Source organism: Mirounga angustirostris, unplaced genomic scaffold (assembly GCF_029215605.1).
Source record: "Mirounga angustirostris isolate CCGP_5_RB_7025 unplaced genomic scaffold, mMirAng1.0.hap1 SCAF_13, whole genome shotgun sequence".
NCBI lineage: Eukaryota > Metazoa > Chordata > Mammalia > Carnivora > Phocidae > Mirounga > Mirounga angustirostris.
In genome coordinates this window covers 58,914,867-58,942,210 of record NW_026991721.1, presented here as the reverse complement: position 1 = coordinate 58,942,210, position 27,344 = coordinate 58,914,867, and the positions used below count along the sequence as shown (strand labels likewise).

The 27,344-nt window shown below is 39.9% G+C and overlaps 2 protein-coding genes across 7 annotated transcripts in view; both read right to left on the bottom strand.

Annotated features, from left to right (window-relative positions):
* Positions 1-1,668: 1,668 nt before the first annotated feature.
* LOC123857437 (E3 ubiquitin-protein ligase TRIM34-like) lies at positions 1,669-21,310 on the bottom strand. Its single transcript, XM_045894265.3, has 7 exons — positions 21,190-21,310; positions 13,534-14,020; positions 10,671-10,766; positions 9,802-10,032; positions 4,869-4,891; positions 3,577-3,677; positions 1,669-2,085 (listed from the first exon to the last, which is right to left on the bottom strand). The coding sequence occupies exons 2-7, from the start codon at positions 13,957-13,959 to the stop codon at positions 1,976-1,978; spliced, it is 987 nt and encodes a 328-aa protein (XP_045750221.2). The 5' UTR covers positions 13,960-14,020; positions 21,190-21,310; the 3' UTR covers positions 1,669-1,975.
* The window catches only part of LOC123857439 (E3 ubiquitin-protein ligase TRIM34), a 40,737-nt gene continuing 16,969 nt past the window's right edge, over positions 3,577-27,344 (bottom strand). For 5 of the 6 annotated variants that reach the window (XM_064577032.1, XM_064577029.1, XM_064577030.1 and 2 more), the window contains one exon: positions 25,867-27,344. In XM_064577032.1, the coding sequence (XP_064433102.1) occupies positions 26,779-27,344 (566 nt within the window). In that variant the 3' untranslated portion in view covers positions 25,867-26,778. Of the gene's footprint in view, positions 3,678-4,868; positions 4,892-10,670; positions 10,767-21,189 lie in introns of those variants that run through there. The other variant, XR_010406996.1, reaches the window with a different exon arrangement.

Here is a 27,344-nt window from a genome sequence, read left to right as displayed (position 1 = left end):
AGCAGAACTGGAATAGTCTTGACAGTGGTGACAAGGATCTGAAAAATGGGGGAAATTGAGGAAAGTATACAAAGCATGTCTCTTTGTTATTTCTTACAAATGTATGTGAAGTTACAGTCATCTTTTATTTTTTAAAAATGTTGACAATTTTGGGAATTCTTCTTTAGGGTACAAGTTTTACTTTGGTTTTGCATCCTTGGCTGAACTTTGCTTCCAGGTGGCAGACAGGGCCCAGGCAGAAGCATGAGTATTCAGAAACCTGTTGGTTTTTCCAAAGGACTGGGCAAGGGGCTCAAGAGAGACAAGTGAAGAGAGGAGAGGTTGCAGAACTGTGCAGGGGCCCCATCATCAAGCCTCCTTTACATAGTTAAAGGGAGCACTAGGAATTTTTCCATAGGATTACAAACATACTATATATTTACAAGTACAAGAAGCAAATGGACCGGCTTTCCTAGATTCCTCTGGCTTTAAAATAATGAAGTCTCCTCATTTCCTTTTCTCTCCTGAAGCAGGGCAGACAGAGAGATTATCTGCTGTCCCTGACTACAGAAGTGACCCAGATGCTGGGCTATCGAAAGAAGCATTGCCTCATATACTTTGGGCACCTATAATTTCATAGTTTTGTACACTTTCATTATTATGATCCTATCACATTTTCTGCTACTTCTAGAAGACATTTTTATATTCCTCAAATTATTCATTGTAACGATGGGGTGACAGGAAGGCAGAGGTCAAAGGGAAAATTTAGAAGATCAATTTCCTCCAGTTTCTAGGGATGAGTGCTGAGATATAGGTGTATGTGTGTGTGTGTGTGTGCACCTGCACACACATAGATTCCAGAAATATTCACCTTGGAATCCTTTGCGTCATCAAAGGTCATCCAAAGATGAGGCAGATGGGGTTCTGGGGATAAGCAGGAATGAGAGCAGATGCTGTTTAACCAGACAGCCCATTTTTTTTTTCTCCTAGCTCTGAACATAGTTAAAGAAGAGTTGGGAATACAGGGCGCCTGGGTGGCTCAGTTGTTAGGTGTCTGCCTTCGGCTCGGGTCATGATCCCAGGGTCTTGGGATCAGGCCCCGCGTCGGGCTCCCTGCTCAGAAGGAAGCCTGCTTCTCCCTCTCCCACTCCCCCTGTTTGTGTTCCCTCTCTCGCTCTCTCTCTCTCTCTCTCTGTCAAATAAATAAATAAATAAATCTTAAAAAAAAAAAAAAGTTGGGAATAAAAATGCTAAAAGACACAGGGATCCCACCAAGCCCCAAATGAACATCCATTGCAGAGATAACTCCCCTCCAATCTCACCGAAGGAGGAGAGCAGGATTTCCCTCTTCCTTCCTGAGAAGTTTCAAGTTGTTGCAAAAGGAAAGCTGATCAGACAAGCAAAACACTTACCTACACCATTGTCAAGAAATCCACTATTGTACTTCTCTTACTGTATCACTGTGAATAATAACTTTTTAAAGCTGGGCAAACAGCCCAAATCGAAATTCAATTTCAGTGAAATAGAATTACTGCAGAAAAATGAAAAAAAAAAAAAAAAGACTAGGCAGCTATACAAAAACATTTATTAGCTAAGATTAAAATAAAATTGTAAAAAAAAAGAAAAGAAATAAAATTGTAATTCTTTAATCAAGTTATTTTATTTCTTAACACAAAACAAGTGTACTAATGTTGAAAGCAAGCTAATATGTATTCTTAAAATCATTTATTTTAGTCCAAATGAGAGGGGGCCAAAAAATAAATAGACACCTACTAGATCCCTTCTTACGTGCTAGAAAACATTTTGTTGGTTAATTTTCACAATTCTATATCAGGTACCTTTCTTTTTTTTTTTTTTACAAATGAGAAAACTGAATCCCATAGAATTTCATGAGACACTGACACAGCTTATATTTTCTAGGAGCAAATATTTATTAATAAATCAAGATACTCAGGGGCACATGGGTGGCTTAGTAGGTTAAGCATCTGCCTTCAGCTCAGGTCATGATCTCAGAGTCCTGGGATGGAGTCCCATGTCCGGCTCCCTGCTCAGTGGGAGTCTGCTTCTCTCTCTCCCTCTGTCCATCCTCCTGCTCTCTCGTTATTTCTAAATTTAAAAAAATAAATCAAAACACTTAGATGTTTATACTTAATGGCATTTATTTTCTTACAGTGATCCTAAGCATGGTGCAGTTTTTACAGCAAGATGATTTTAAGAAAATAAACACATCATTTATGTACATTATTCAAGGTTACACTGCATTGTGTGGAGAGACAGGACAGGAACCCAAACACTCTGGACACAAAACTATCACTCTTAGTTATTATTTTTGATGTTTTTTTCTGAATGAAGAGTGTTCAAATGGAGAGAAGGAAGGCAGCAAGGAAAAGATGATGAGAATGGTGCAGATAAGCTCAGTGCATCAGCTGCACCCAAGGCAAGAGGCACTACAAAGAAATGAGTATGGATGTAAGAAGGTTCAAGAGCTTGGTGAGCACAGAGTATGGGGTCATTACACTCCATAGGGTTGAAATACAGAAAAGCTTCCTGAGAAAAGGAACATGAAGAGAATTTGTAGATGAGAAACCCGTGGTTTGTGACATTGAAAAATGAGACAGTGCCAGCCTCATAGTATAGGAAAACTCCAACACAGTGGGGAGGGACAAGCAGGGCCAGGATTAAGATGAAGGGATCAGAGAAGGATGACTCCTCAAAAGCATTATATTCAAGTTGATCTGGCACCTTTTAATGCAGTAGTCATATTTGGTTGAAACCTAGAGTAAACATGTTGGTAATTTCAATTATGTCTAACATGAAAGTTCACATTGGGTTCTGGGCATTTTCCATTATATACCTCCAGAATCTACCTCCAAGTAATGTTTCCCCAATCCAATAATGAGGGATCCCAGAACACCATAATTGCTATTATATGCATTATTTGGTTTCCAACAGCACACACACCTCATTTGTCTTCGATCTGTAGAAATAGGCAGCATATGTTGTATTTTGGAGATGATATGGAGTCATGTGAGGTGCAGAAAAATTGGGGCTGGGTGAGAGACATGACTTAGCTTTGTTTGTGACACTGTCACAGTTATCTTGGGAATAACGTGAGTGGGAACTAGGAAGAATTCTGTCTGTTCTTGGGAGAGGTATAACACTGCAGAAGCAGAATATGTATGTATGTGTTGGAAGGGAAAACAAGGGTGTTGGAACATGAGACCTACTAGGAATGAAAAATTCTGAAAGGTGATGAGAACAAGGTGGCTTGATGACACTGATTTCTCCTCACCTCAGTAGCACTACATGTGTCAGCTCTCAAATAATAAAAGACCATAATCAACACAAAGGAGACAGCCCTGAAATCTCTTTCCCCTGAAGATTAGGGGAAGGACTGGGGACTATGGAGAGGTAGTGAACTGGTTAAGGAGAGTGTGCCCCAGACACCTGGCCACGTCCCATTAAATATGACCATATCATCAGCATGTGATGTCCTTTGTCTTCTCTCTCCATACCTAGAAGTTGTGCCCTTTTCCCCATTTAGCCCCTGCCATCACAAGACTCCCACAGCCAACCACTTGCTCCAGCACTCCTCACCTCTAAACGCTTCTATTATCACTTTCAGATCAGGAATTCGGGACACTTTCCTTTGTTCCTTGAGAAACATGTTTTGTTTCTTCAGACTCAAGTGCTTACTCCTAAGGATGACAAAAATTAAACCCCACACTTCTGAATTTTTGTCCTTCCAAAATGACTGACTTCCTATTCATCCTATTGAAGAGCTTGAGCCCTCCTCCACAGAGACCCTGAGAAAGAGGAGAGCAGACTCCTGACCTTGGAGCCAGAAGAAATGTGTTCATGTTTACCTTCCCAGTTACCTTCTGTGTGACCTTGAGAAAGTCTTGACCTCTCAGAGACACAGTTTCTTCCTTCCAAAATTAAATCATCAACCTCTCCCTCTCTATCTCCTAGAAGTTATATGAAATAATGGATATAACAAAACAAAATTTTGGTAACTTGAAAAAAAATGTGTGGAAAAGCCACTGCATGGTGCAGGTTCCCAGGCCAGATGTTCAGAAAGTGAAGTTGCAGAACCTGGCTCCTGGATGTTTGGAACATATCAAGTGTGGGAATATTGTCTGGGGAGGACCAAGATCTTTAAACTCTGCTCCCCAGTTGGGAAGCCCTCAGAATAACATCTGAGCTTTTAGGTTCTCTGGTAAAATTTGCAAACACTTAGAACAGAAGACACGAACACCAAAGTAATGATGGCCTGAATTTCGTGTGTTAGGAAAAAGCTTGATGCTGTGAGGTAGGTGTGCAAATTTATACACAAGGATGTTACCTTTCCATTCTGGCTTCTAAAATGTGTGACGGAGATGGATCACTTGTGTGTATACTAGGGCCAAAATATTCCATGAGATTCAAGGTTGTCTTTGGAAATCTAAACAGAGCCATATAGAAGGTCTCTTCTATTCCCAGGGCAGAAGTTTAAATATAAGGGAACTGTCTCCAACTCCAGGTGCTTGGCTATGAACTTCCCATAGCCAAGCTCCTATGAAATATAAGTACCTGAGTTAGTTACGGGCATGCAAGGTGAATAAAATTTATGAAGTCACAGGGGTCTGCCACCCCTTATCCACAGTACTGCTACTGACCCAAACTGTGTGACTTCCCACCACCCACCTTCCCTCCCACAGAACCTGGTCCATTGTCAATAGTTACAGAACACTCAAACCACAATTTGTGAATAGAAATTTAACATATAACTATACCCAAACTGTCCTGCCTTGAGAGATGTTTTATTCTAATTGATTACCATAGAACTCTAATGACTTTAAACCTCTTTTCACTGCACAAAAGGACCATCTCTGATCCCCCACACATACCTTTCCATGATGTGATTCACATCCTAGGGAAAAAAGGGAAGACGTGAGTCAAGAGGTAATAGACCCTTCTCATTTACAAAGCTTCATCACATCCCCACCAACCCCATGGTAGGAGTAAAGATGGTCTCAATGTGAGAGCAAATAAGTAAAAATAAGATCCAGGCTAATCATTCCAGAAGATATGTGAGGTTGTCAGATGTCCTAAAAGGTAGAAACAGCTTTGAGCCTTGTAGAATTATAGCATGAAGCTTCTAGTATCTGGAAATGAGACATATTTATGAGGACAACAAGAGTCCCATAATTGTTTCCTAAATGCATGAGAAAGTTTGAATAATGCAATGGTTCTTTCATTTATTCAACAGAAACATAAAGTGATATGCCATTATTTGCCAAACCTCAGGACAGGCTTTGGAGAATCAAAGATGAGTAAATAACCATAATATCCCTCAAGAAGTTTACACGGCTTTGCAGAGGACACAAGCAAATATATTAAGTTAGGTGTTTTTCAAATCTCTCCTCATTTTATACACTACCTATAATTGACCTTATCCACTCTCTTAAATTCAACACACACATATAGGCACTTGATTTCCAACTCTTTGTTTTTACTCAGTTTTGTCTCTTAGATGCACATTAACATATTCAGTAGTAAAGAAGCCACAGGAACTAGTGGGTTAAGATGTTTAATATGTAACTTACCATTCACCAACCAAATCGTCTCCTCTCTTATACTCCATTGTTCATATTGTTACAAATATTCACTCAGCCACTGTCCTAAAACTACAATTTTTACCTGCACTTCAGGTTCTACTGAGCAATTTAATCCACATTCTTTTTTTTTTGTTATTGTTTTTATTTTTTTAAGTTTTTATTTAAAATTCCAGTTAGTTAACATACAGTGTAATATTAGTTCAGTTTAGTCCATATTCTTAACAGTTTTTAGCCATCTGATTTTCTTTATCATCACAGATATTGTTTTGGTTGTTTGAACAAATATCTACCAATATATTTGGTTTCCTTTACCTCAGCCTTCTTTCATGTCACCAAAAATTAGGCCAACAGGTGGGTCAACAAGGGCCAAAAAAAAGAAAGGTTTTGCTCTCTGTATTAGGACTTTTATGTTGTATATGACAAAAAGCAAAACCAAGTAGAGAAAAGGATTTGGGGGAGCAGTTATAACTTTAATCAAAGCTGAATTTTGAAGCTCAAACCCTATCATCAGGATCTGGTCTATGTCTTCCAAATTCTATTTATTCCCTCTATATTGAATTTACTCTCAGTTCATGAAGGAAACATGAATCTCCTGATATAAACTCCAGAAGAAAAGAGAACTTCTCTTCCCAGTTAAAAACAACACCAACAACACCACCAACAAAACACAACCAGAAAACAAAAACCAAAAAATTCTTATGTCTGCGTGTCATTGCTCTGCATTGGATCAGGTGCCCATATTAAAGCATCCCTGTGTTGGAGCTGGAAGGAAATGAAGCAGTGTTGGAGGCAAGTTTCTATATCTTACTGGAATTAACTTAGTATTAATCTGAAGTAGGCCATGATAGGGTAAGATGCATACTCTAATCACTAGAACAACCACTAGGGGGAAAAAGATTAAAAAACAAACAACAACAACAACAAAAGAAACCCACAGAAATAGGAAAACTTAACATTTTATGCTAGAAATATTTCTTTAACTCAAACAAATCTAGTTAAGGAGAAAGGACAATGAAAACTACAGGCGACATATGGAAAAAAACCCAGTAATATGATAAATGTAAATACAGCTACATCAACATTAGCATAAAATGTTACTGTCTTTAACACCTCCATTAAAAGGCAATGATCATTGGACTGGATAAAAAGCAAGATTCAACTATTGCTATCAACAAGAGACATATTTTGGATACAAAGACACAAATATGGCAAAAGTAAAAAGATAGAAAAATATATACCATGCAAGCAGTAATCATAAAATAGCTCGTGTCTATATTAATATTAGACAAAATAGACTTTCAGACCATAAATATTATGAGAGAAGGAGAGAGAAATTTCAGAATGATAAAAAGTTCAGTACATCAAGAAGGGATATAACAATTACAAATGTAAATGTACAAGAGCAGAGTTTCAAAATACACAAACCAAAATTGAAAGGATTAAAAAGAAAAATAGACAATTCAGTAGTTGTAGATTTCGACAGCTCACTCTAAATAATTGATAGAATAGCATGTCACCAAAAATACAGAAGACATGGATGATACTATTAACCAATTTGACCTAACAGATATCTATAGACTATTTCATCTAATAAATGCAGAATACACATTCTTCTCAAATTCACACAGAAAAATTTTCTGGACATACAATATTTTAGTCCATAAAACAGGTATCAATACATTTAAATAGTGAAATAATAAAATATGATTACAAGAAATTATATTTGAAAACCACAGCAAAAAAAAAGTAAGAAATCAAGTATTGTTAAATTAAACTGCATACTTTCTAGGTATTTACCCAAAGAATACACAAATATAATTCAAAGAGATACAAGCACCCCAGTATTTCCAGCAGCATTATCTACAATGGCCAAATTATGGAAACAGCACAAGTGTCCATCAACTGATTACTGATAAATAAAACATGGTGTATATATATTATAATATATAATAATTTATTTATGTCTTTATATATATAAAGAATATGTCATATATATGTGTATGGGGTGTAGATAGATGATAGATAGATAGATAGATAGATGATAGATAGATGATAGATAGATAGATAGATAGATAGATACTATGGAATATTACTCAGCCATAAAAAAGAATGAAATCTTGCCATTTGCAACAACACGGTTTGAGCTATAAGGTATTACACCAAGTGAAATAAGTCAGTCAGAGAAAGACAAATACCATATGATTTCACTCATATGTAGAATTTAAGCAATACAACAAATGAGCAAAGGGAAAAGAGAGAGAGCGAGACAAACCAAGAAAAAGACACTGAACTATAGAGAACAAACTGATAGTTATCAGAGGGGAAGTGGGTGGGGGGGGGATACGTGAAACAGGTGATGGGGGTTAAGGAGGGCACTTGTGATGAGCACCAGGTGATGTATGGAAGTGCTGAATCACTATATTGTACACCTGACACTGATATTACACTGTAGGTTAACTGGAATTTAAATAAAAACTTAAATAAATAAATAAATAAATAAATAAATAAATAAATAAATAAATAGCACACTTTCAAATATCCCAAGGGTTAACCAAAAAATTCACAAAAGAAATTAGAAAATAAGTAGAACTAATGAAAACAACAACTAAAGAATCAAAATATGTGGAATAATATGTTGGCTAATTGAACATAATAATTAAATAAATAAATATAATAAATATATGGAATATACCTAAATTATTGCATTTATATCATTAAATACTATATCAGAAATGATGGTCTCAAATAAGTAATCAAAGTTTCACTTTAAGAAACTAGGAAAAGGGGCGCCTTGGTGGCTCAGTCGTTAAGCATCTGCCTTCGGCTCAGGTCATGATCCCAGAGTGTTGGGATCGAGTCCCACATTGGGCTCCCTGCTTGGCGGGAAGCCTGCTTCTCCCTCTTCCATTCCCCCTGCTTGTGTTCCTGCTCTCACTATCTCTTTCTCTGTCAAATAAATAAATAAAATATTTTTTAAAAATTTAAAAAAAGAAACTAGAAAAAGAATGGCAAACTAAACTCAATACACACACTCATGTTCATGTGTGCATACATGTTAGTGTTCATGTATGTACACACATTCGTGTTCATGCATGCACACACACTCATGTTCATGCGTGCATATACACATACACACACAAAGGAAACAATAAAAAGGAGACGAGACACAAATGACACAGAAATGTTAAAAAAAGCGGGGCGCCTGGGTGGCTCAGCTTGTTAAGTGGCAGCCTTGGCTCAGGTGGTGATCTCAGGGTTCTGGGATTGAGCCGCTGTTGGTCTCCCTGCTCAGTGGGGAGTCTGTTTCTCCCTCTCCCTCTGCCCCTCACCCCTGCTCATGCTCTCTCTCTCTCCCTCTCGAATAAATAAAATCTTTAAGAAAAAAAATGGTTAAAAAAGTAAATGAAATAATAAAGTTTGTTCTTGAAGAAAATCAATAAAATTGACCAAAGACAACTAAACTGTCCAAGACAAAAAAAGAGAAAAAGCACACCACCAAAATCAGGAATAAAAGAGGAGACATTACTGTGTGTGCTATAGAAACCAGAGGGATTATAAGGGATTATTATGACTACCTTTATGTCTACAAATCAGGCAACTTTAAAGTGGACAAATCCCTACAATGACATTTATTATCAAAATATGACTTAAGAATGGTAAAAAATATAAGCAAACCTAGTACATATTTTTAAATATTATTTTAAGCCTTTTGAAAAAGAAAAGCCCAGAATGAGATGGCTTCACTGGTGAATTCTATCGAATATTTAAAGAATAAATAATACTAGTCCTTCACAATTTGTTTTTTGTTTATTTGTTTTTCAGGAAATAAAGAAAGAGGGAGAAAAATCTTAGTTTATTCTATGAGGGGGAAAAAAAGTCTTAGAATGTGACGTTCATTTGTCTGTGACCAAGCTGAATCATGAAGAGGTACCTGAGAAGTCCTTGGCACTAGATCACTGATCACAGAGCCCTCTAGACTATCACTCGATACAGTACAAATTCTGCCACCATCAGATTTCTGCACTGCACTTGATAAATAAATATGAAATTGTCCCTTGTTATTTATTCCTATAATCTCTGACACACATACAAGAAAGGGGATACTGCAAGGCCAAAGGAACCTTAGTGTCACCACCAGGAAGAGCAAAGCAACATGGGAGAGAAGGAAACTCGGTCTTCATTTTTGTCAAATCTCAGATGCTGGGGCTTCTTCCTGAGTTACCTGCAGCATGTCTACTGTCGACCCCTGCAGCCGATGCTCTAGTTCCGAGACCAGGTCTCTCACCAGCTGGCTCTGCTGGACCAGCTCATCCTCCGTTGCAGCCAGGGTGTCAAGAATAGCTTTCTCCTCGCTCTCCAGTTTCTGCACCACCCTCAACTCCTCATTCTCCAGGATAGTCTTGAGTTTTTTAAACTGTGCTTGGACACCCCTTTTTTCATTTTGCATGTGATTCTTCAGAAATGAGAAAGAGAGGTACTCAGGCTATTGGCAGAGACTGGGAGTCAGAAAGAGAACTATTTTCTTTGGAAAGTTCTCACTGGGAAATGACAGAAGAGCAAGGGAGCAATTCTTGGGGAAACGAACTTTTCCTATTATTTTTTGTCCATCACATTCCAAAACGATGATCTCAAGTCTGCATTATTGAGGCCAACCTTGAGCCCAAATAGGATCCTTGGGTTTGGCTCTATTTTCACGCAGCTGTCCAGGACAACCAAGACTCCTTGCTTTACTGCTGACCCCCATCCTCTCACCCTTGGCTGAAAGTTGAACAATGAAGACAAAACCATGAGTCATTGCTAAGTGTCTTCCCCAAGGAGGGTCAAAGACTCAAAATCACAACAGGAATGTAACACAGAATTCACTAGCCATCTTCTATGTGAATACCTCCCCCTAAACATCTGTGTTCATTTATAACATGTTCACTTTTCAGCCCCCACTTTATCAGGGAAAGGATAAAGAAGAGGACTAACCAAAATACTTTTGGACATATCAACTATCAGGGAACAAAAAGGAAGGGAGCTCCTTGTCACTAACACCCAAGGTCCTGTCTATACTTTTGTCTAACTCTCTCAGGAAGTATCTCCTCCTACCTTCCAGGAAGTTCTCTCTTCTCTGAGGGTAGCTTCCAACATGTTCGCTTCCTGCTGCTCCTCCCTCAGCTTCTGCAGAGCTGTCTGGAGCTTCTCCTATGAGAGAGGAGTCACACCAGAGTAAAACTGTCAGATTTCCCAGCATCAGCATAGAAGATAAATGGGGAAAATATCAGGCCAATCTCCAAAGGGACTAGAGTTTACAGAATCAGTGAGAATAGCAATTAGAATCTATGACTTGGAAGAAAACTCGACGTGGTGAACATGTTCTTTAAGGCCCAGTGATGAGCAACAACTAATGAATTGTTGAACACTACATCAAAAACTAATGATGTATTATATGTTGGCTAACTAAACATAATAATAAAAAAATCTTTTCAGCATCTACAGAAATAATCACTTTTTAAATATATAAATGTATCAATTATATTAACAAAATTACATTCTATTCAGAAAACTATATTAAGAGATTTCCCAGTACTTAATTATACTTGCATTTAAAAAATAAACCAAAAATTAATCAAGAAAAAAAAGACCCAGGTGATAGACATCACCATCCCTTCATCAAAAAGAGGACTGATTCTCTTTGTACTATTAGAACAAACCAAACCCTGCAGCAAGGAAAGAACTTACATCTCCATCTACCCTCCTGTTCAGCAGGGTGATGAGGACCTCTCTTGAGCACTAAATCTCCACCCATCTAGCACAAGGCATAAAAGTATCTACTTCTGACTAAATCTGTACTATAGGTTTATCCTTTCATAATTTAATGGAATGCACAAAAATGTCCTTCAGGCAAAATTTTTTTTTTTAAATGTTCTTCAGGCCTTGAAAGGTGAGAATAGAAAGAAAAGACATCACAGGCCTCAGGCCTATGATGACAAGGTAATTAAAGTTGAGTGCATACACCACACACAAAAATAGACTCAAAATGGATGAAAGAACTAAATGTGAGACAGGAGTCCATCAAAATCCTAGAGGAGAACACAGGCAGCAACCTCTTTGACCTCAGCCGCAGAAACTTTTTCCTAGAAACATCGCCAAAGGCAAGGGAAGCAAGGGCAAAAATGAACTATTGGGACTTCATCAAGATAAAAAGCTTTTGCACAGCAAAGGAAACAGTCCACAAAACCAAAAGACAACTGACAGAATGGGAGAAGATATTTGCAAATGACATATCAGATAAAGGGCTAGTATCCAAAATCTATAGAGAACTTATCAAACTCAACACCCAAAGAACAAATGATCCAATCAAGAAATGGGCAGAAGACATGAACAGACATTTTTCCAAAGAAGACATCCAAATGGCCAACAGACACATGAAAAAGTGCTCAACATCGCTCGGCATCAGGGAAATCCAAATCAAAACCACATCGAGATACCACCTCACACCAGTCAGAATGGCTAAAAGTAATAAGTCAGGAAACAACAGATGTTGGCGGGGATGCGGAGAAAGGGGAACCCTCCTACACTGTTGGTGGGAATGCAAGCTGGTGCAGCCACTCTGGAAAACAGTATGGAGGTTCCTCAAAAAGTTGAAAATAGAGCTACCATACGATCCAGCAATTGCACTACTGGATATTTACCCCAAAGATACAAAAGTAGGGATCCGAAGGGGTACGTGCACCCCGATGTTTATAGCAGCAATGTCCACAATAGCCAAACTATGGAAAGAGCCAAGATGTCCATCGACAGATGAATGGATAAAGAGGTGGTATATATATACAATGGAATATTATGCAGCCATCAAAAGAAATGAAATCTTGCCATTTGCAAGGACGTGGATGGAACTGGAGGGTATTATGCTGAGCGAAATAAGTCAGAGAAAGACGTATCATATGACCTCACTGATATGAGGAATTCTTAATCTCAGGAAACACACTGAGGGTTGCTGGAGTGGTGGGGGTGGGAGGGGTGGGGTGGCTGGGTGATAGACATTGGGGAGGGTATGTGCTATGGTGAGTGCTGTGAATTGTGTAAGACTGCTGAATCATAGACCTGTACTTCTGAAACAAATAATACATTACAGGGGGCGCCTGGGTGGCTCAGTCTTTAAGTATCTGCCTTCGGCACAGGTCATGATCCCAGAGTCCCGGGATAGAGCCCCACATTGGGCTCCCTGCTCAGCGGGAAGCCTGCTTCTCCCTCCCCCACTCCCCCTGCTCATGTTCCCTCTCTCACTGTCTCTCTCTCTGTCAAATAAATTAAAAAAAAAAAACTTAAAAAAAAAGGTGTTGAGTGAATAAATAAATGAGCTAAGAGCCAACCTTTATGTCAAATGCCAGGCATTCACTAGTGCCTGGTATGTACTTATTGGGATGCCTGGGTGGCTCAGTTGGTTACACATCTGCCTTTGGCTCGAGTCATGGTCCCAGGGTCCTGGGATCAACTTCTGCACCAGGCTCCTTGCTCAGTGGTGAGCCTGCTTCTCCCTCTGCCTGCTGCTTCCCCTGCTTGTGCTCTCTCTCTCTGACAAATAAATAAACAAAATCTTTTTAAACAAATAATATATTACATGCTAAAAAAAAAAGAAGATAGTAGGAAGGGAAAAATGAAGGGGGTAAATCAGAGGGGGAGACGAACCATGAGAGACTATGGACTCTGAGAAACAAACTGAGGGTTCTAGAGGGGAGGGGGGTGGGGGGATGGGTTAGCCGGGTGATGGGTATTGAAGAGGGCATGTACTGCATGGAGCACTGGGTGTTATATGCAAACAATGAATCATGGAACACTACATCAAAAACTAATGATGTATGGTGATTAACATAACATAATAAAATTAAATAAAAAATTGAGTGCAAAGTGGTGATTTCTCAACAAGTTCTATTTTCTGCCCTGTGTTCCCTCCATCCTGGTCTCTTACCTGGTACTCCTGGACAGCCTCCTCCATGAGGACTGTTTGGTGACCACGGTGCTCCTGAGACCGCTCGCAAACCCAGCAAATGACCCTCTTATCCTTCTTACAGAAGAGCAAAAGCTTTTCTTCATGGCGCTCACAGAGATTTCTCTTCTGCTCCTCTTCAGAGCTCACCTTGACCTCTTGGAGCCTCTCCACTATTTTGGCCACATGCCAGTTAGGCCGCAGTTCCCCATAGCAGAAAGCCATTTGGCACACAGGGCAATTGCTGCTCTTCCCTCCTTGGCTTGTCACAGACTCCTTGTTCTCTGCAGCGATGCAGGCTTTGCAGAAGCTGTGGCCACAGTCCAGGCTCAGGGGTTCCTTCAGGAGGTCCAGGCAGATGGGGCAGGTCACCTCCTCCTCTATGTTTGTAAGGAGTTTAAAAGCCATAACAGCTGCTCTTTTGCTCCTATCTGTCCTGACCTCAGTGGTTCCTCTTGTTCACCGATCCCTGTATGATTGGCAAGGTTAAAAGGGGGCAGAGTTGGAAAGAGTAAAATTATAATAATTGTGTAGAAATCAAGGACAAGCCCAAATCATAATATTGAAGGGCAAGAAAGAAAAGGTGGAGAAGGTAGGAGTAGGGGACCCCGTTTCAACAGGTCCCTTGAATTTAGCTGGATATCTATGAAGCCATTCTGAACACCCACAAAAATCAGCCTGACATGTTAAGAATATGTATCGGGATCTCTACAAGCAGAAAAGCACTGCCTATCTCAAGGTAGGAAGGGCAGTCATGAATCTGTGGGGTGATATCCGAAGATAAACAGAAGGGGGCAGGAGCCACCATAAGCTGGCTCCTGCAAAGTGCTGTTAACACCAGAGTGCCAAAGTGTCCTGTGTTGGGGACCCAGCAAAAACCCGCAGAACAGTAGCAGCTGCGAAAGGGCTTTAGAGCAGCGCTCAGACATGACCCAGGAGGTGAGGGTGTGGACGCAGCCCAGGGCCGCTTGAGATTTTAGAAGCACAAAGGGCAGGGACAAGCCCAGGCCCCTGGGATGACCTCTGAGAGAGTCACTGTGGGTGTGCACCCTGGGAGGCTGAGGTTTTCAGCATCGCATACAGAAACAGAGACTGTGTCCTGGCAGGTTTAGTGAAGAGAGCAGACTGCAATTTCTCTGCTCTGGGCCAGAGGTTTGGGTGCGGCCATTTGTGCTCTGACCCTCTGAAGAGGTGCAGAAAGCCGCCAGAGAACAAAAGCTCAAAAAACCGGTTTCCAATGAGCCCATCCCCCTGACAGGGGGCAAGGCAACTCCACCCAAGCAGGGTCGCCTGAGAAACAGCATGGCAGGCCCCTCCCCTGGAAGACAGGCTGGAAGAACAAAAGGGCGACAACCCACGGACCCCATAAGACTGTACAATCTCAACACCAGGGGAAAATAGTATATTGAGCTCCAGGCATTGCCTCATGGCTTGTTTATTTTTCACATACAATGCTCTTTTTCTTGTTATTCTTTCTCTTATGTTTCTTCTGTTTTTTCTTTTTACCTTTTTTCTCATTTCAACTAGATGTTTAATATACCAATTTATATTTCATAGTAGCTTTTTAACTTGTACTTTTTTACACCTATGTTTTTTATAGATACATTCTTCATTGTAGTCCTTTTTTCCCTATTCAATATTACCTTTTTACATATACAAGTTTTACTTTCCCTGTAATTTTGGGAAGTAGTGTCTTCTAACAAACAGACCAAAATACACCAAGAACAACTGAAACACCCTACTTTGTCCACACTGAGAGATTATAGCCCCCCTTTCCCTTACCCCAATTTTTTAAATTTTTATTTATTTTTATTTTTTAATTTTATAAATTTTATTCTTGCATTTCATTTTGACTTTGTTTTTTTGGTGGTGGCTTCCGACTGCTCTGAATTTTCCTACGGCACATCTTGCTTGGTCGTGGTTGATATTTTGGACTCTGTACATGCCCTCAACCATCCCTCAACAGAATAACTAGGAGGAGGAACTCCCAGCAAAGAAAAGAACCAGAGACAATGTCCTCTGCTACATTATCTAATGGAAATAAAGATAGACTTCAGGGTAGCAATCATGAAGTCAATAGCTAAGCTTGAAAAAAGCATTAGTGACAATATAGAATCTCTAAGTGCAGAAATGAGATCTAATCAGGCCGAACTTAAAAATGCTATGAATGAGATGCAGTTTAACTCATTTTCTAACAACCAGGGTAAATGAGGCAGAAGAACGAGTTAGTGATCTAGAAGATAAGCTGATAGGAAGGAAGCTGAGGAGGATAGGGATAGGCAGCTGGAAGCCCATGAGAACAGACTTAGAGAGATCAATAATGCCATGAAACGTCCCAATGTCAGAATTATTGGGATCCCTGAGGCGGTGAAGAGAGAGAGAGAACTAGAAGGTATATCTGAGCAAATCATAGTTGAGAACTTTCCTAATCTGGGGAAGGAAACAAGCATTTGTGTCCAAGAGGCAGAGAGGACCCCTCCCAAGATCAATGAGAAAAGACCGACACCCTGACATATAAGAGTACAATTCACAAATCTTAGATCCAAGGAAACAATCTTGAAACTGGCTAGGGGGAAGAGATTCCTTACATACAGAGGGAGGAACATCAGAATAACGTCAGACCTATCCACAGAGACCTGGCAAGCCAGAAAGGCCTGGCAAGACATACTCAGGGTACTAAATGAGAAGAACATGAAGCCAAGAATACTTTATCTAGCAAGGCTGTCATTTAGAATGGATGGAGAGATGCAGAGCTTCCAAGACCAGCAGAAACTGAAAGAATATGTGACCACCAAGCCGGCCCTGCAAGAAATATTAAGGGGGGGTTCTATAAAAGAAGAAAGACCCCAAGTGTAATAGACCAGAAATTTACAGAGACAATCTATAGAAACAAGGACTTCACAGGCAACGTTATAGCAATAAAACCGTATTTTTCAATAATCACTCTCAATGTGAATGACCTAAATGCTCCCATGAAAGGCACAGGGTTGCAGTTTGGATAAAAAAACATGACCCATCCATATGCTGTCTACAAGAGACTCATTTTGAATCTAAAGGTACAACCAGACTGAAAGTGAGGGGATGGGGAACCATTTTTCATGCCAACGGACCTCATAAGAAAGCTGTGGTAGCAATTCTTGTATCAGACATATTAGATTTTAAGGTAGACACTGTAGTAAGAGATACAGAAGGACACTATATCATTCTTAAAGGGTCTACTAAACAAGAAGATCTAACAATTGTAAATATCTATGCCCCCAACATGGGAGCAGCCAACTACATAAACCAACTATTAACCAAAATAAAGAAACCTATTGATAATAATACTTTAATAGTAGGAGACCTCAACACGTCACTCTCAGCAATAGACAGATCGCCTAAGCAGAAGATCAATAAAGAAACACAAGCTTTGAATGACACACTGGACCAGATGGACTTCATAGATATATACAGAATATTCCACCCTAAAAGAACAGAATACTCATTCTTCTTGAACACACATGGAACTTTCTCCAGAAAAGACCACATACTGGGTCGCAAATCAGGTCTCACTGATACCAAAAGATTGAAATTATCCCCTGCATGTTATCAGACCACAGTGCTTTGAAACTAGAACTCAATCACAAGAAAAAACTTGGAAAGAATTCAAACACTTGGAAGCTAAAGAGCATCCTGCTAAAGAATGATTAGGTCAACCAGGAAATTAAAGAAGAACTTAAACAATTCATGGAAACCAATGAGAATGAAAACACATCGGTCCAAAACCTATGGGATACTGCAAAGGCAGTCCTAAGGGGGAAATACATAGCCATCCAAGCCTCTCTCATAAAATTAGAAAAATCCCAAATGCACAAGTTAATCTTACACTTAAAGGAAATGGAGAAAGAACAGCAAATAAAACCTAAACCAAGCAGGAGAAGAGAAATAATAAAGATTAGAGCAGAGACAAATGAAATAGAAACCAGAAAAACAGTAGAACAGATCAATGAAACTAGAAGCTGGTTCTTTGAAATAATTAACAAGATCAATAAACCTCTGACCAGACTTATCCAAAAGAAAAGAGAAAGGACCCAAATTAGTAAAATCATGAATGAAAGGGGAGGAATCACGACTAACACCAAGGAAATAAAAACAATTATTAGAAATAATTACCAGCAATTATAGGCCAACAAATTAAGCAACCTGGAAGAAATGGATGCCTTCCCGGAAACCTATAAACTACCAAGACTAAAGCAGGAAAAAATTGACAATCTGAATTGACCAATAACCAGTAACAAAATTGAAGCAGTGATCTAAAACCTCCCAAAAAACAAGAGTCCAGGGCCAGATGGATTCCCAGGGGAGTTCTACCAAACATTTAAAGAAGAAATCATACCTATTCTACTAAAGCTGTTTCAAAAAATAGAAACAGAAAGAAAGCTTCCAGACTCATTCTATGAGGCCAGCATTATCCTGATCCCAAAACCAGACAAAGATCACATCAAAAAGGAGAATTATAAACCAATATCCCTGATAAACATGGATGCCAAAATACTCAACAAGATCTTAGCCATAAGATCCAACAGTACATTAAAAGAATTATTCACCATGACCAAGTGAGATTCATTCCTGGGATGCAAGGGTGGTTCAACATTTGCAAATCAATCAACATGATAGAGCACATTAATAAAAGAAAAGATAAGAACCATGTGATCCTCTCAATTGATGCAGAAAAAGCATTTGATAAAATACAGCACCCTTTCCTGCTTCAAAGTGTAGGGATAGAGGGAACATTCCTCAATATCATAAAAATCATCTATGAAAAACCCACAGCGAATATCATTATCAATGGGGAAAATCTGAGAGCTTTTTCCTTAAGGTCAGGAACTTGACAGGGATGCCCACTTTCACCACTATTTTTCAACATAGTACTAGAAGTCCTCGCCTCAGCAATCAGACAACAAAAAGAAATAAAAGGCATTCAAATCGGCAAAGAAGAAGTCAAACTCTCTCTTCGCAGATGACATGGTACTTTATGTGGAAAATCCAAAAGAATTCCCCCCCCAAATTACTAGAACTCATCATACAGCAATTCAGAAATGTGGCAAGATACAAAATCAATGCACAGAATACAGTTGCTTTTCTATACACTAACAGTGTAACTGTAGAAAGAGAAATGAAGGAATTTATTGCATTTACAATAGCACCAAAAACCCTAAGATACTTCGGAATAAACCTAACCAAAGAGGTAAAGGATCTATACTCTAGGAACTACAGAATACTTATGAAAGAAACTGAAGAAGACACAAAGAGATGGAAAGACAATCCCTGCTCATGGATCGGAAGAATAAACATTGTGAAAATGTCTATGCTGCCCATAGCAATCTATACTTTCAATGCCATCCCGATCAAAATACCAATATCATTTTTCAAAGAGCTGGAACAAACAATCCTGATATTTGTATGGAACCAGAAAAGACCCCGAATTGCCAAGGAAAAGTTGAAAAAGAAAAACAAAGCTGGGAGCATCACACTGCCTGACTTCAAGCTATATTACAAAGCTGTGATCACCAAGACAGACAGCATGGTACTGGCACAAAAACAGACATATAGACCAATGGAACAGAATAGAGACTCTAGAAATGGACCCTCAATTCTATGGTCAACTAATTTTTGACAAATCAGGAAAAAATATCCAGTGGAAAAAGACAGTCTCTTCAATAAATGGTGCTGGGAAAATTGGACAGCTACATACAGAAGAATGAAACTCGACCATTCTCTTACACCATACACAGAGATAAACTCAAAATGGATGAATGACCTCAATGCGAGACAGGAATCCATCAAAATCCTAGAAGAGAACATAGGCAGTGATCTCTTTGACTTTGGCCACAGCAACTTCTTTCAAGACACATCCCCAAAGGCAAGGGAAACAAAAGCAAACATGAACTTTTGGGACTTCATCAAGAGAAAAAGCTTCTGCACAGCAAAGGAAACAGTCAACAAAACAAAGAGGCAACCCACAGAATGGGAGAAGATATTTGCAAATGACAGTACAGATAAAGGGGTGGTATCCAAGATCTATAAAGAACTTTTCAAACTCAACACTCAAAAACAAATAATCAAGTCAAAAAATGGGCAGAAGACATGAACAGACACTTCTCCAAAGACATACAAATGGCTAACAGACACATGAAAAAATGTTCATCATTATTAGCCATCAGGGAAATTCAAATCAAAATCACATTGAGATACCACCTTACACCAGTTAGAATGGCAAAAATTGACAGGGCAAGAAACAACAAATGTTGGAGAGGTTGTGGAGAAAGGGGAAACCCTCTTACACTGTTGGTGGGAATGCAAGCTGATACAGCCACTCTGGAAAACAGTATGGAGGTTCCTCAAGATGTTAAAAATAGAGCTACCCTATGACCCAGCAATTGCACTACTAGATATTTACCCCAAAGATACAGATGTAGTGAAAAGAAGGGCCATATGCACCCCAATGTTCATAGCAGCAATGTCCACAATAGCCAAACTGTGGAAGGAGCTGAGATGCCCTTCAACAGATGAATGGATAAAGAAGATGTGCTCCATATATACAATGGAATATTACTCAGCCATCAGAAAGGATGAATACCCACCATTTGCACTGACATGGATGGAACTGGAGGAGACTATGCTAAGTGAAATAAATCAAGCAGAAAAAGACAATTATCATATGGTTTCACTCACAAGTAGAACATAAGAAATAGCATGGAGGACCATAGGGGAAGGGACGGAAAACTGAAGGGGGAGAAATCAGAGAGGGAGATGAACCATGAGAGACTCTGGACTCTGGGAAACAAACTGAGGGTTACAGAAGGGAGGGGGTTGGGGGAATGGGGTAACTGGGTGATGGGTATTAAGGAGGGCAGGTGTTGTGATGAGCACTAATGCAACTAATGAAACATTGAACACTGTATCAGAAACTGAGGTACTATACAGTGGCTAACTGAACATAATAAAAAAAGTTAAATTAAAAAAAAAAAAGTTAGAAAAGATACCACATTTGGAAAGTGCTCCCCTTGCTCCTGATCTCTCAGGTGGCCTCTGTTTCTGGGTGGCAGATACGGCCGGGGGAGAGGGATGAGTAAGGTAAGTGATTGGGGCTTGCAGCTGTCACCCCATTAAGCTCCTAAGCACAAGACAGACCAAGTTGATGAGAATTTACATAGAGTCATGCAGAAATGCTACATTGTTACGGGATGGGCATTAAAATGTTAGGATTCAAAGATCCCTCTGCCTTTGCTCTTGCTGTGGAGAGAAGGAAATTTCTACCTCTGAAAAATAGAGGATTCTGGCTTGTCCTCAGCAAGGTGCAATTCAAAATTATAGAGTGGGAAGGAGAATCTCCAGGGTAGATTCAGCCTGTAGAAATAATGGTCCCTGCATGAAAGAACAAAGCCTTTCAAGCCTTCAAACCTCCCTTCTTTGGGGACTGCCCCTCCCCCAACCTCCCCGGCCCATATCCCTGCCCCACTCACTCTCAGCCGGAAGCTTGCAAGCTGGGCGTTACCCCCCTCCACCCTTCACAGCAGCTGCCTGAACACACGTTCAGCTCCCTCCAAAATTCAGGTCTTCTCCCCACCTCTGCCCTCTGCAAACCACTCCACACACCTTCAGACACCAGGTGAGAAGTCGTGCCTCCTTGGAGAAGAGTGGAGGCAGGCCAGGGAGGGAATGTGGTCAGGATTCTCTCAGCAAACCAGGGGCCGATCTCCACCAAGATCCGGAGGTGCTAAGTGAAAATGAAAGTTAAAATCTCTGGTTTGGGCAGGAAGGGAGGAGAGAGGCTGCAGACCAATGGGAGATCCCTAAGAGGTGACAAGGCTTTGTGCGGGGGGCCGGATGAGCCAGTGGTTGCACTCATTCCTTTCCGGTCCACTCCTAGATGCTGCTCTCCTGTCCTTTCAAGGTAATCAGTCCTTTGGGGCACTAGGCTTACCTGAGCAATATAATTTCACACAAGTGCGCCTAGCCTTTTTTCCCTACAAATGAGCTGTCGTGTGGAAGGAATAAAATTCCTCCTTTACCACAAGGAGGAACCCACACTGAAGGCTGCCCTGAAGCAGCCTTAGGAACACGGTCTCTACTGTTCTGAATCCATTTGCTAGACTAAGTGAATCTGGCAGGGGTGTATCCTATTAGGTGTGTGAGCGGGAAGGGCTATGCAAATCTGCAAGTCCCTCAGTGGGACAGTCAGTGGCTCTCACGGAGTGGCAGCACAGTGAGCCTGACCTTCAGAATTTGGATTCAGTATGGCCAAAATGACACTTCTGCTAAAGATGCTGGGAAGATGAAACTGTGGATGGTGTCATTTGTTGGGCAATGCTATCTAACATTATTTAACATACAATCCCTATAATCTTAGCATAATAAAAATGAAGCAGGAAAATCATTGTGAAGATTAATTTTGTGTTATCAACTTGACTGGCCACGAGTTGCCCCCATTAAACATTTCTGGGTCTGGGAGGTGGTTGTTTCTAGATGAGATTAGCATTTGAGTCTGTGGACTCAGTAGATTGCACTCCCCAGTGTTGTCGGGCATCATCTGATTTGTTGAGGGCCTAAGAGAAAAGAGGAATTCATCCCTTTTGTTTCCTGTTTGCCTGCTTGAGCTGGGATATAGGTCCTCTCCTGTCCTTGGACTGGAATTTACACCGTCACCCACCCTGGCTCTGCAGCCTTTGGTCTTGGACTGAATGACACCACCAGCTTTCCTGGGTCTGCACTTTGCAGGTACCAGATCCTGGAACTTCTCAGCCCCCATAATCATGTGAGCCAGTTGTTTATAATAAACCCCTTCGTGTAGGTTCTGTTTCTCTGGAGAACCCCAACAATTCTAAAGTTCTGTGTCAAGTGGCACAGGTGAATTGTGGTAATGACAGTGACAGTGAGACAGGTGAAATGTGCGGTGTCTAAGGATACATGCCAAACAGTGACGCAGTAGAGGTAAGGGCACAAGGAGGATATTGTAGAGGTGATAGTGTTTAAGAAGTCAACCATAATCCCATAAGACCTAGTCACATAGGAGGGAGTCATGGTTTAAAAAAAAGAGCTTTGAGTGGGATCTGCCATCTGAGTGGGTCAATCTGGGGTGCGGCTGTCTTTCACAGGAAAAGAGGTAGTTAAACAAAGAAGTTCCCCTACGTTAGCCCCTATTCTTATAGGTCTTAGGATCTTGTTATCACGCCACTTCTTCTGATGTCTCTTCATACTATTAACAACAAGCATGCATCTCATTTTGTTGCTGTTGTTGCTTAAACCCTGAGATCAAGACCTGAGCTGAAATCAAGAGTAGGATGCTCAACCTACTGAGCCACCCAGGTGCCCTGCATTTTGTTCTATTAAAAGTTGTCAAGATGCCCCTTATGGAAATTCCTCCTACATGCTCTTCTAGCTGTCTCCCAGGTGAGCTCAGTTTCTGGGTGGCAGAAATGGCCCAAGAAGAAGGATGGGCAAGGTTAGTTTTTCTGTTGTTTGTTTGTGAACTGCAGTAGATCCCGGAGTTTGAACTTGCAAATCTTGTAAGACTAGAAAACACCAAAGAAACTGCAAAGCAGAGCAACCATCACCCCATTAAGGCTCTCAAACCTAGGGAGGACAGGGCGCTAGGAATTTCTATGGAGCGTCATGCAGAAATCCAACATTATTATACTGAAACATTAAATTGTTAAGCTTCAAAGAACTTTCTGACTTTCCCTTATTGTCTTCCTCAAAGTATCTTTTTCATCCCTGAGCAGAGCCAGGCCTAGTGCTCTTCTCTGCTGCTTTCAGTGCGGAATTGGTCCAGAAGCCTGGGCTGTGGCCCATGGACACTTCATAGGCTCTTTGTCTAGGGCTTTCTTTGCTAGAATTTTTCTGGAAGTCGTTTCTAAAACTAGGGGTTACTCCTAGAGGTGAGGACTCGGTCACTATTCCTTGAATTGGAAAATGAAAATGCATGAGTGGAAGGCAAGAGAGAGAAGTGCAGTGGGAAACCTAGTGTTATTACTGATCTTATCAGTGGTAATCACCCCACCTCACACTGCACCTCCAATTGTAAGTTTCATGAAGTCAGGGAGGGACTTTCTCTACTCTGTTGCTTATTGCCTTAAATCTATTAGAAGTTATTGCATATAAGGTCTGATAGATAGATATGCAGATATGTAACTATAAAAATATTTTTAATTGAATGGAACATCTTGATGATAAATCATACTTCCAGTTTACCATTCTTGCTGTGAACACAGTTGCTGTCACATCGTATAATTCAGTTATTCTTGGGATCCCTGGGTGGCTCAGTTGGTTAAGCATCTGCCTTTGGCTCAGGTCATGATCCCAGGGTCCTGGGATCGAGTCCCGCATCGGGCTCCCTGCTCAGCGGGGAGCCTGCTTTTCCCTCTCCCACTCCCCCTGCCTGTGCTTGCTCTCTTTCTTTCCCTGTAAAGTAAATAAATAAAATCTTTAAAAAAAATTCAGTTATTCTTCTGGTATCAATAACATACATATGATTCCCCTTTGATAATTTTTTATTGAAGTGCAATTAACATACATTATATTTGTTTAGGTGTACAACATTTGTATACATTGTGAAACATTCACCACCGTAAATCAAGTTACTATCTATCACCATAGGAAGTCATGAAAAAAATGTTTTTCCTGTGATGAGAACATTCAAGATTTACTTTTGTAGGAATTTCAAATTTGCAGCACAATACTATTTGCTATAGTCACCATGCTATACATTATACCCCCATGACTTATTTTATAACTGGAAGGCCTTACTTCTTGATCCCCTTCACCCATTTTGCCCACTCCCAGACCCTGGCCTTTAGCAACCACCAATCTGATCTCTGTATCAATGAGTTTTGTGTTGTTTGCTTGTTTTGTTTTTCAGATTACACATATGATGAAATCATTATGTTATTTGTCTTTCTCTGACTTATTTCACTTAGCATAATACCCTCAAGGTTCATCTGTGTTGTTGAATGGCAAGATTTTCACTCTTTTAATGTCTGAGTAGTATTCCACTCTATTATTCCATTGATGGACTCTTGGGTTGTTTCCACTTTTTGACAAATACTAATCAACCTTTTTATCTCCTGTTTTCTTCCTAAGGTTTACTTGGATTGGTGTTTAATCTGTCTCCACCAACACACTTCAACTGCGTTAACTCTTGCTTTACCCTAAGGTTTTCTCAAATGGGAAAGTGTTAAAAATCCATGGGTCAAAGGGGGGGGATATTTCATTATATTCCTCTCCAAGTAGGAGATGTAATGACTGGAGGGAAAATACAGAGCCCTAAGAAAGATTTATTTTTCCCTGTAACTCAGAATATACTGAGCTGGAATATGGAACATACCAACATATTCAGCTCTGGTGAAAAAAATGTGTATGGTGAGAGAAGTGTAAATCCAAGTATTCTGCTTGCTCAAGTTTTCAGGTATCTTGACGAGACCTGATTTTCTCACTGATTTCTCCCAGCTCTCATAAGAGAGTCCCGAGATACTAACCAAGGATGTGGGGTCAATTAAGCAATTCAGAGGAAGAGGAGTAAAACAATGGATCTAATATCCAGTAGATGGGATTGGGAAAGGAAGAAGTACCAGACAGAGAAGAGGTCTTTGGCTAAGGAAGCTCTTTCCTTCTGAACACTGCAGTCAATACCACTATGCTGTGCTCATCACGCAGTCAGACTCAGCTCTCCAATCCTCTTCAGTTTCAACCAAATATACCGAAAAATACACCTATTCTTAATATCTTGGCATTGACCACCCAACCCTATACCATCATTGTTCCCTTTCTGAATTTGTGGGAATGCAAAATGGCATAATCACTTTGAATAAAATCTGGTGGTTTGTATAACAAAAAAGGAAAAACAAACCACTAAAATTCAGCGATTGAACTTATAGCTTAGACTATCCAGAGCAAGAAAAACTAAAGTTCTGTTTCTATAAACGGAGGTATATATTCTAACAAAGCAGCATCCATAACCTATATATCAACACTATAAACCTTGAACAATTATAAAAACAAAGCAAAACAAACAAAAAGATGAAGGCACTAGAGACTGACAAAACACTTAGAACCTAGAGTGTAATAGACAATTGGAAGAAGGTAATACTATTGGAGGAGTTTTCTGGTTTTATGGCTTTTTATTTGAAAGCAAAACTCAACTGGTAGTGAGTGGGATAGTTAAAACTCAGCGGCATACAGACTTACTAGCTTGAAGAGCAAGAAGAATGATTTGGAGCTATCACAACAGCTGAAAAATGGTAGGAGAATGTCTGTAAAAGAGAGATCCAGAGGAGGAAATCTCAAATTGTACATACACACTGAGCAACTCTCTGAAATACACATGTTTGAGGCAGATACCAAGCAGCCCAAATAGAGCTAAAAGAACTGACCAGAGATTTCAGCTTCTGCAAAATTCAGGGGACAATTTCAAATTTGAGTTTAACCAAATGCCTGAAAAAAAATATTCTTCAGAAAAATAAACAGAATCCAGAATCTTTACATCTCATTCACAATTCCCCCTGGGGAATTTTAGATACATGTTAAAATTGTTCAACATACAAAGAAACGAACATGGTCCATACTCAAGAACAAAGGCAATCAATGGAGATCAATTCCAAGATAATGCAGAAGTCATATTTACAATAAGGACTCACAACAAGGAAGACAAGGACTTTGCAGCAGCTCTCACATCTAGGGTAAAGGCTATGAAAGAAAATATGCTTATAATAATGAGCAAATAGGAAATGTCAAAAAACAAAAATAGTTTTGTTAATTGAAATACTAAAACTAAGAGCTGCAATCACTCAAAAAAATGATCTAGGACTGGCTTAAGAGAAATTCAGGATTACGAAAGACTAAGTGAACTTAAAAGTAGATTAATGTAAATTATCCAATATGAAAATGATGAACAGAACCTCAATAATCTGTGAAAAAAAATCAAGGTACTAACAACATAGGCATAAACCACAGAATAACTACTAAAATACAATAATAACAAAACTATAAAGGTAGTTGAATTAAATAAGAAACAAAAGGGTAAAAGTTGCATGTTCATTTCAATACATGCAGAAAAGCATTGCACAAAAACATTCTATAATAAAAGGAGAAAGGAAGGACGAGGCGTTCGGAAGGGTGCAGGTAAGCTCAGGTGTAGATGAGCCCCAGGACAAGAGGCTTTACACAGAAGTGGGTAGGGGCTAAGAAGGTTCAGGAACATGGTGGACACAGGATGATGGGGCCTGGACAGTTCCAAGGATTGAAGTATGGATAAGCAATCTGAGAAAAGCAACAGTTAGAAAATTTGTAGATGAGTGACCCATGGTTTGTGACATTGAAAAATGAGACAATGCCTGCATCATAGTCTAGGAAAACCCCAACACGATGGGGAGGAACAGCCATGGAAATAGTCAAGACCATGGGATGAGATGTAGAAGACTCCTCAAAGGCCTTATACTCAAATTTATTCTGTAACCCAATAACCCAGTAGCCACATTGAGGTCTGTATCTGGAGTAAACATTCTGATGAACTGTGCCTTGTCTAACACCAAACTTTATATTACAGAAACGTTTTCTACAGTATACCCCCAGAATCCAGGCAGTCTTCTTGGACACATCTATTTCCCAGTAGTGTTTCCCTGAAGAGAAATATTGGGAGCCCAAGATACCATAATTAGTATACTTAACAGGCCAAATTGGCACAGACATCACTTGTCTCTGATCTTCTGAAAGGACAAGGTTTAAATTTAAGTTGATTGGATTCAGTGTGATGTCCA

What these genes read in the sequence shown, in the direction of transcription:
- LOC123857437 (XM_045894265.3), bottom strand. Translation starts at nt 13,959, where the DNA reads ATGGCTTTTAAACTCCTTACAAACATAGAGGAGGAGGTGACCTGCCCC. An exon ending in AGGCTGTCCAGGAGTACCAG is followed by an intron (nt 10,767 to 13,533) that starts GTAAGAGACCAG and finishes CCTCTCTCATAG; the next exon opens with GAGAAGCTCCAGACAGCTCT. An exon ending in AAGAGAGAACTTCCTGGAAG is followed by an intron (nt 10,033 to 10,670) that starts GTAGGAGGAGAT and finishes TCATTTCTGAAG; the next exon opens with AATCACATGCAAAATGAAAA.